Source organism: Erinaceus europaeus, chromosome 16 (genome assembly GCF_950295315.1).
Source record: "Erinaceus europaeus chromosome 16, mEriEur2.1, whole genome shotgun sequence".
NCBI classification, from domain to species: domain Eukaryota; kingdom Metazoa; phylum Chordata; class Mammalia; order Eulipotyphla; family Erinaceidae; genus Erinaceus; species Erinaceus europaeus.
Genome location: NC_080177.1, coordinates 57356671 through 57366109, shown reverse-complemented (window position 1 = coordinate 57366109; position 9439 = coordinate 57356671). Strand labels below are relative to the sequence as shown.

Sequence of the window (9439 nt, the reverse complement as noted above, 5' to 3'; positions counted from 1 at the left end):
GTGATGAGATTCCTCAAAATCCTATGTAAATGAATTCTTTCTTCAGAGACTTGTAATGCAAAGGTTTAGAAAATCCACAAAGGGGAGCCAGGCAGGTGGCACAAACCGCAAAGACCGGAGTAAGGATCCAGGTTCGAGCCCCCTGCTCCCCACCTGCAGGGGGTCCCTTCACAGGCGGTGAAGCAGATCTGCAGGTGTCTACCTTTCTCTCCCCCTCTCTGTCTTCCCCTCCTCTCTCCATTTCTCTCTGTCCTACCCAAAAATAACAACAACAACAATAACAGCAATGATAAATAACAAGAGCAACAAAAGGGGGTAATTACATAATAAAAATAAATAAAAAAAATTTTTAAAAAAAGAAAATCCACAAAGGCCAGGGTTTAACTTGCCTGAGTTACTATATGCATATTTATACAAAAGTAGGGACAATGAAAATCTAGAAAGCAGTCCTTCAGTAGCCAATGAAATAGCCTAGCTAATAGAATGCAGAATTGCTTGCCTGAAGCTCCTGTTTCCATTCTCACAGTCATTTGTACAGGACTGGTGCTTCATTTCCATTGTCATAATAAGGAGCAGTCAGATAGAGACAGGCTGGGAATATGGATAGACCTGCCAACGCCCATATCCAGCAGAGAAGAAATTAAACGAGGCCTTCTACCTTCTGCACCCCAGAATGATCCTGGGTCCATACTCCCAGAGGGATAAAGAATAGGAAAACTTTCAAGAATTGGATGGGATACAGAACTCTGGTGGTGGGAATTGTGTGGAGTTGTACCCCTCATCCTGTGGTCTTGTCGATTATTATTAATCAATATAAATAAATAAATAAATAAATAAATAAGCCAGTTATCTACACTGTTCAGTCCAGAGATCCAGATAAAATCTCTTGTACCAGGGGCCTGGTGGTGGCACACCTGGTTGAGCTCATATATTACAGTGCTCAAGGACCTGGGTTTGAGCTCCCGGTCCCCACCTGCAGAGGGAAAGCTTTGCGAGTGGTGAAGCAGGGCTACAGGTGTCTCTCTGTCTCTCTCCCTCTCTATCATGTCCTTCCCTCTCAATTTCTGGCTGTCTCTATCCAATAAATAAATAAAGATAATAAAAACATTTTAAAAATCTCTTGTATCTAAGTATGTCAAGACCCTCTCTAACTCAAAAATCTTAGATACCCACCTTGAAAATATTTAATCAACTAATTATCTTTTGTACAGTGGAGTAATACTTCTAGGGGTGGAAAATGAAGATTCAGCAAAAAATTATTAAATATTATTATTCCCTTCCTAACAATAAGTTTCATGAACACAAATTGTCATAGCCACAACAATTTATACAGCACCTCAAAAAACAATAGACACAATGAAGAATTTTAATTGATTTTTCCAATGATTTTTTTGTCTAATATACAATGTCAGAGGAAATTTCAGAAGAAATGGCAGAGCTGAGTTTTAAGTCAATAACAAAAACTAAGAATGTAAATAGCAAGCAAAGTCAAAGTTCCTCAGTTCAGATTTGACCACATAGAAAATACTCAGATAGGGCTTAGTGAACTTATTAAAAGACATCAAAGGTTTGTCTAAAAGTCAGGGAAAGAATATATGGGAAAGGATTAGGGAAAGATAAAGATGGGCTAGGGCTATGGATAGACCTCTCAATGACCATACCCAGCAGAAAAGCAATTACAGAAGACAGAACTCCTATCTTCTGGGCCACAAAAAGAATTTTGGTCCATAGTCCCAGGGAGATAAACAATTGGGAAGTTTCCAATTGAGGGTGATGGGAACTGTATGGAATTAAAACCCTATTATAAGTATATCCCTTACAATCTTGTAAATCAATATTAAATCACTTATAAAAATATATTTTAAAAATAATATATGGGAAAGGAACATAAACAATGGAAAAGTAAAAATATTAAAAATATAATATGTGGGTGTCGGGCGGTAGCGCAGTGGGTTAAGCGCACGTGGAGCAAAGCGCAAGGACCGGATCCCGGCTCAACACACCCCCCCACCACCTGCAGGGGAGTCACTTCACAGGCTGTAAAGCAGGTCTGCGGGTGTCTATCTTTCTCTCCCCCTCTCTGTCTTCCCCTCCTCTCTTCATTTTTCTCTGTCCTATCCAACAATGAACAACATCAACAATGGTAATAATAATAACCACAACGAGGTTACAACAAAAAGGGCAACAAAAGGGGGGAAAATGGCCTCCAGAAGCTGTGGATTCATGTTGCAGGCACCGAGCCCAGCAATAACCCTGGAGGGAAATAAAATTAAATTAAATTTTAAAAAATACTATATATATATATATATATATATATATATATATATAATGTACTTTCCCATTTTTCTTATTCACTACTTGAGCATGACTAAAAGACACACCGAATTTAGTCAAGGACACTTAGACCAGCTACTGTCTCTTAGGTAAGTTGCCACAAATGAGCACAACTAGTTCATAAATATACATGAAAGTTCCACAAACTATTTAATAAAAATATAGAAGTCCAAGTATGGGACTTTTTCACCAAGTAGAAGAACCAGTTGTCCAAAAAAAGCATATTTTATTTTAAAAATATAAAATAAAACATTTATATGAAAACATGAAGTAGCAAAAAAATACTATAATAATAGAAGCATATTTTACTTTGTGATGGCATAGCCTAAAGTGAGAGTGAATATTAATGTCCTGACCTCATACTATATAGAAACACAGCTTATGATTCATAAAAATAAATTACATCTGTAAAAGCTTCAACTATTAGCAAAAAATAAATCACTGCAGAATTGTGATCTCTGTAACATAGTAGCTAACTATTATTGGACAGAAACATAAATTAGGGTATTTTGCATTTTTGCATACCCACCTATCAGGTGATAATTGATAATGAAAGAATTAAATTGTTCACTAAATACAGAATTCAGCATCTAAAAACCACAGAAAACAATTCTTGATAATTGAAATGTAATGCATTGACTGTTTAGCAATACAAAGTTATTCTTTTTTTTTTAACTAAAACAAATGTGGACAGCTGAATATGGCTAAGTGTTATATTTCTCTTTAGAATTATCAAAAAATTAGCACTTAACTATTAAAATTCTTTCCATCCATGCAGGTGAATTAAATATATTACTATAGATGTATTTATGTTCACATACGTACATGTATGACATTATATATAAGCATGTTTATGTAAATGGATGTGTTATGTGTCTACTGATAGCTGTATAAAATATATAGTGGCATGTTTTAAATTTTTTGGGATATCAAATCCATTTTCCCCCTCTCATATTGATTAAATAGTGATTTATAATACTTTAAGTTAATAGGTGTATATATTAACACCATTCCCAATACCCAGATCTGGTTCCTTACCCACACCCTCCTACAGTGGAGCTGAGAATCTACCCTTCCCCACCCCCACCTCCAGAGTTTTCTACTTTGGTGCAATACTCCAAACTAAGTCAAATTCTGCTTTGCATTTCCATTTCTGTTCTTCTTTCTCAGCTTCTGTTTATGAATACACTCATCCCATCCTCCTCTTTCTTTTACTGGCTTACCTCACTTAACATAATTCCTTCTAGCTCCATCCAAGCTAGGTCAAAGAAGGTAGATTCATTATTCTTCATAGCTGCACACATTTCCTTTAATTTATTAATGAGATCAGGTGAGAAAGAATGAACCAAAGCATCACTCTAGCAAATGTCATGCCAGAATCAAATTCACTATGCCACCTCCATGGCTATTAAAGCATATCTTAAGTTAACATATGTCACCATTATGTTAGTCCCTCTTATATTGAGGCCTCAGGTTCTCCTATGCCATTTTTAAAATCATAATATACTGATAGATATAGGTTCAAAAATTCATAGTGCAATTAAAAGATATTCGGGTGCACAAAATTATATGAAATGTGCATTTAACATATAGAAAAACAGATAGAGTGGCGCAAAGCGCAGGGACCGGCGTAAGGATCCCGGTTCAAGCCCCCGGCTCCCCACCTGCAGGGGAGTCGCTTCACGAGTGGTGAAGCAGGTCTGCAGGTGTCTATCTTTCTCTCCCCCTCTGTCTCTCTGTCTTCCCCTCCTCTCTCCATTTCTCTCTGTCCTATCCAACAACAAAGCAACTCAATAATGGCAATAATAACCACAATGAGACGGCAACAAAAAAGGTGGAAAAATGGCCTCCAGGAGCGTGGATTCATGGTGCAGACACCAAGCCCTGCAATAACCGTGGAGGAAAAAAAAAAAAAAAAAGAAAAACAGATAGAATTATTTCTCAGAATAACATTGTTTACACTCGGGATAGCTAGTATAGCATTCTTATAAAGTTGACATTAAAATAATATGTTTAGGGGAATAGTCATGAAAGTTATGGTCTTATTACTTATGCAATCTTGTTTACTAATTTCTGGAGCAGAAGATAAAGAAATGTAGTGTTTTCAAGAAGAAACAGCATTCTCCAATAAGGTGCAATAATCAGGGTCATCTCCAATCTTCCAGGTAAATGAATGCATATGGCAGAGAAAACACTACCACCGTTACTCATTTTATCCTCTTGGGCTTTCCCTCCAGTCCAAAAATGCAGCTCCTCTACTTTGGGTTTTTCTCAGTAGCATACATCCTGACTGTAACAGGCAATGTACTCATTGCCTGTGCTGTGCTGTTGGACAGGCGCCTTCACACCCCCATGTACATCCTCTTGGGTAATTTCTCTCTCCTGGAAATATGTTATGTCAGCACAACCGTTCCAAACATGTTGGCCAATCTCCTGTCCACAAGCAAGTCCATCTCCTTTCTAAGTTGTTTCGCACAGTTCTATTTCTTCTTCTCTTTTGGATATGATGAGTGCTTCTTCCTTTGCACTATGGCCTTTGACAGGTACTTGGCCATCTGCCGACCTCTGCATTACCCACGCATCATGACTAAACAGCTCTACACTGGTCTTGTCATCTCTGGATGGTCATTTGGATTCTTCCTCTATATAGCCCCAGTTTTACGCATTTCAAGGCTGCCATACTGTGGTCCAAATATCATCGACCACTTTGTGTGTGATCCAGTCCCTTTGATGATGCTGTCCTGTTCTGAAGACCCTGCCACTCAGCTCCTTTACTCAACTTTAAACATTATTTTCATCAATGGAACCTTCCTCTTTGTTCTTTGTTCCTACGCTCTGGTGATCCTAGCTGTGCTAAAGATGCCTTCAACAGCAAGTAAGCACAAGGCTTTCTCCACTTGTGCTTCTCATTTGACAGTTGTAATGCTGTTTTATGGTCCTGTTATTATGATGTATGTTAGTCCTGGGTCAGGACATCCAGAGAAAATGCAAAAACTAATTACCTTGTTTTATTCTGTGGTAACACCCCTCTTCAATCCTCTGATATATAGCCTCAGAAACAAGGAGATGAAAGCTGCCCTGAGGAAAATCTTCATTGCTGAACAAAGTGTTCATAAGATATAAACAAATGTCATACCCCACCCCTGAAATGTAGATTACCTGAATAAAGAGTGATATCTCTTAGTTTTGCTCTTCTTAAAAATTCAGTTTTAAAAAACTGCTTCATGAGAACTCTTGCCATACTAAACTCTACTCACAACAGTAATAATTTACAGAATTTTCATTTTAACCTTGTAGATGTCATTCAGCCCTCAAAAGTGGTGCAATGGTGACAGAGTTTGCTTCCATATAAGTACCGTGTGCTAATCGATTGCACCACTGGAGCTCTGGCTAGGGTTTCCTTCCATTAAAAAGCTTGGTTAAGAGTATTTTCTGAACTTGAAAGAAAGTACTTTCAAATTCTGAAAAAAAGTGATCGCCTTCATTGTATTTCACATAAGCAACAAATTAAGGTAGTCCAACAACTGCCTGAGAACTTTTTTATATTGGAAGAAATTTTAATAGGTTAAAACTTTACCCAATTAAGTTCAATGGTAAGTCTAAAGGGTTAATTTTTTTATTATTATCTTTATTGGCTAGAGACAGAGAAGGTAAGGGAGGGAGAAAAGGAAAGAGAAACACTGAAACACTGCTTCACCACTCATGAAGCTTTACCCCTGTAAGTGGGCACTGGGGACTCAAATCCTGGTCCTTTCACATTGTTACATGTGTGCTCAACTGGGTGTGCCCACCACCCAATCCCTAATAAATTTATAACTTTAACACTTATTTTTTTTTCATGTGTAGGACCCAGAAATCACCTACACTAGTTTGTTTTAGTTTTCTCATTAGCCCTGTAGCCAGTATTTGCTAATGTTATGGAGGGAAAGAGACGGTGAGTTGTAGTATGAAAAATGTCCGTGGGGAAAGTCGGACGGTAGCTCAAGGGGTTAAGTGCACGTGGTTCGAAGTGCAAGGACCGGCCTAAGGTTCCCGGTTGGAGCCACTGGCTCCCCCATCTGCAAGGGAGTCTCTTCACAGGTGGTGAAGCAGGTCTGCAGGTGTCTGTCTTTCTCTCCCTCTTTCTTTCTTCCCCTCCTCTCTCCATTTCTCTCTGTCCTATCCAAAAATGACATCAACAACAATAATAATTACAGCAATAAAATAACAAGGGCAACAAAAGAGAATAAATAAATAAGAAAATAAATAAGAAAATGTCCATGGCAACTCCATTTATTTTGTGATTTATATAAATAAGAAAATGGAATTGAGAATAGAGATGCGACTTACTTATTTCTAACAACTATGTAAGTATAGACACAATCATTTGAGGAGCACAGAGAACAATGCCATCTTCTAAATACAGTGCAGCTGAAAACGTTTCAGAGAGAGGAGCATATGCTTTGCTGTCTGACACCCAGGTTCTATCCTCATTTGTTTTTTCCTTCTCTGTAAACAATCTTGAAAAGAACATATATAGACAATCCAATGGCAGGACCTTCTATTGTCGCTATTATAACAATCATTAATAACTTTCCCTTAACATAGATACAAAATCCTCAACAAAATACTACCAGAAAAAATCTAGAATTATAAAATTAATATATAAAAATACATTACTATTGAGCTGAGGTGCCAGTATAACGGTGATACAAAAGGACTTTAATGCCTCAACTCTAAGGGCCCAGGTTCAATCCCAGCACCATCAGATGACTGACCTGAGCAGTGCTCTGGTTAAAATAGTAATAATAATAATAATGATAATAATAATCACCATCAAGTGGATTTATACCAAAAATCAAAGTTAATTCAAAACTCAGCTGATATGATTCACCATATCAAAAGCTGAAAAAGAAAAATAATTTTTATCTTCCAATACTTGCAGGGAAAATTATTGAAAAATCACAGTAGATTTCCATTATAAATAACTCCTGGAAAGCCAGATGCTTTAAATTTTAAAGATCTGGGGACTGGGTAATATGTGCCTGGTTAAGAACACACATCACAGTGCACAGGGACACAGTTTCAAACCCCAGTCTCCACCTGCAGGGGAAAGCAATGAAATGATGCTGCAGGTGTCTCTCTGCTTCTGTTCTTCTCTAACTTCCCCTTCCCTCTCAATTTCTCTCTGTCTCTAGCCAATAAATGAATGAATAAATAAATAAAATTTTTAAAGACTATACTTTTTTTATTTAAGAAAGGATTAATTAACAAAATCATAGGGTAGGAGGGGTACAACTCCACACAATTCCCACCACCCAATCTCCATATCCCACCCCCTCCCCTGATAGCTTTCCCATTCTCTATCCCTCTGGGAGCATGGACCCAGGGTCATTGTGGGTTGCAGAAGGTAGAAGGTCTGGCTTCTGTAATTGCTTCCCCGCTGAACATGGTCCATACTCCCAGTCTGCCTCTCTCTTTCCCTAGTAGGGTGGGACTCTGGGGAAGCGGAGCTCCAGGACACATTGGTGGGGTCTTCAGTCTAGAGAAGCCTGGCTGGCATCCTGATGACATCTGGAATCTGGTGACTGAAAAGAGAGTTAACATACGAAGCCAAACAAATTGTTGAGCAATCATGGACCCAAAGCTTGGAATAGTGGAGAGGAAGTGTTAGGGGGGTACTCACTGCAAACTCTAGTGTACTTCTGCTTTCAGGTATATATTTTGCAATAGTTTATCGATACGTGTGAACATATGCTCTCTCTCACAGAAACTGGTGTATATCTAGGTTTTGGGACTTTGTTAGAAAGTGAACCACCTGAGATGGAATTAGAGTATACTATGAAAGGAAAGGTCTCACCTGAGTAATGAAGCTGAAAGGTTGTCATTTGACACGTGAAGTCTCTGGACACAGTCTGAAGTGAAGCATGTTGAGGTGGCAATCGTTGTGTTGGTTAGGTTGTGATTGGCAGATGCAATATTATTTGATATGGATTGGGAGAGGCATATGGGAAAGTGGGCCCTATCCAATGGTTCCAGGACTGGGGGAAGTAGGGACTCTATAGTGGAGATGTGAGGTTCCTGCTGTCATAGGGTTCAAAAAGACAATCGATAGTTAATGTTATCATCACATTATTTGGTAATTGGGTTAACTTTGAAAAGTCCTTTTGTTAGGGTTTGCTGTACAGTACCCAGTATCTTGTATATAGCTGTGCTATTGGTTGCTTCTGGTCTACTTGGTCTAGGCTTTTGAGAGAGTCTGCATATCAATTACACAGCCTATATAAAGACTATACTTAAAAAAAAAAAAAAAAAAAGATCTGTACTGCCCTGTTTCTAACTTTTGTGAGAAATATAGTGATTGTCCTTGAAGGAGTAAGAAAGGATAGAACACTCCATCCCTATTTTCCTCACCTTCTCAATTTCTCTCTGCCACTATCCAATAAATAAATAAATAAATAAATAAATAAATAACATTTTACAGGGAAGCTGGACAGTAGCACAGTGAGATAAGCGCACATGGTGCAAAGTGCAAGGGCCAGAGTAAGGATCCTGGTTCGAGCTCCCAGCTTCCCACCTGCATGGGGGTCGCTTCACAAGCGGTGAAGCAGGTCTGCAGGTGTCTGTCTTTCTCTCCCCTCTCTGTCTTCCCCTCCTCTCTCAATTTCTCTCTAAAAAAATTAATAAAGTTAGTAGGGCACCTCCCTGTGTGGAGGGTGAGGGTGGATGTTCAGCTTCACGGGGTGGGGTAGGGAGGGGATGGGACACAGTCTTTTGGTGGTGGGAATGGTGTTTATGTACACTCCTATTAATTTGTAGTCATATAAATCACTAAGTAATATGAGAGGAAAACAACTGATTGAATGTCTCAAACTTTTTAAAGCACAGACTGAGTCTTTTTAATACATAGGCTGAGTCTTTGATATGTTGACTCTCTTAAAAACTTCGTCCAGTATGCAGCTATCAAAAACAATGAACCCACCTTCTCTGACCCATCTTGGACAGAGCTAGAAGGAATTATGTTAAGTGAACTAAGTCAGAAAGATAAAGATGAGTATGGGATGATCCCACTCATCAACAGAAGCTGACTAAGAAGATCTGAAAGGGAAACTAAAAGCAGGACCTG

At 38.5% G+C, this 9439-nt stretch overlaps 1 protein-coding gene across 1 annotated transcript; it reads left to right on the top strand.

Moving 5' to 3' along the window:
* Positions 1 to 4563: 4563 nt before the first annotated feature.
* LOC103112301 (olfactory receptor 11H6-like) lies at positions 4564 to 5457 on the top strand. Its single transcript, XM_007521705.2, has one exon. The coding sequence runs from the start codon at positions 4579 to 4581 to the stop codon at positions 5455 to 5457; it is 879 nt and encodes a 292-aa protein (XP_007521767.2). The 5' UTR covers positions 4564 to 4578.
* Positions 5458 to 9439: the final 3982 nt, after the last annotated feature.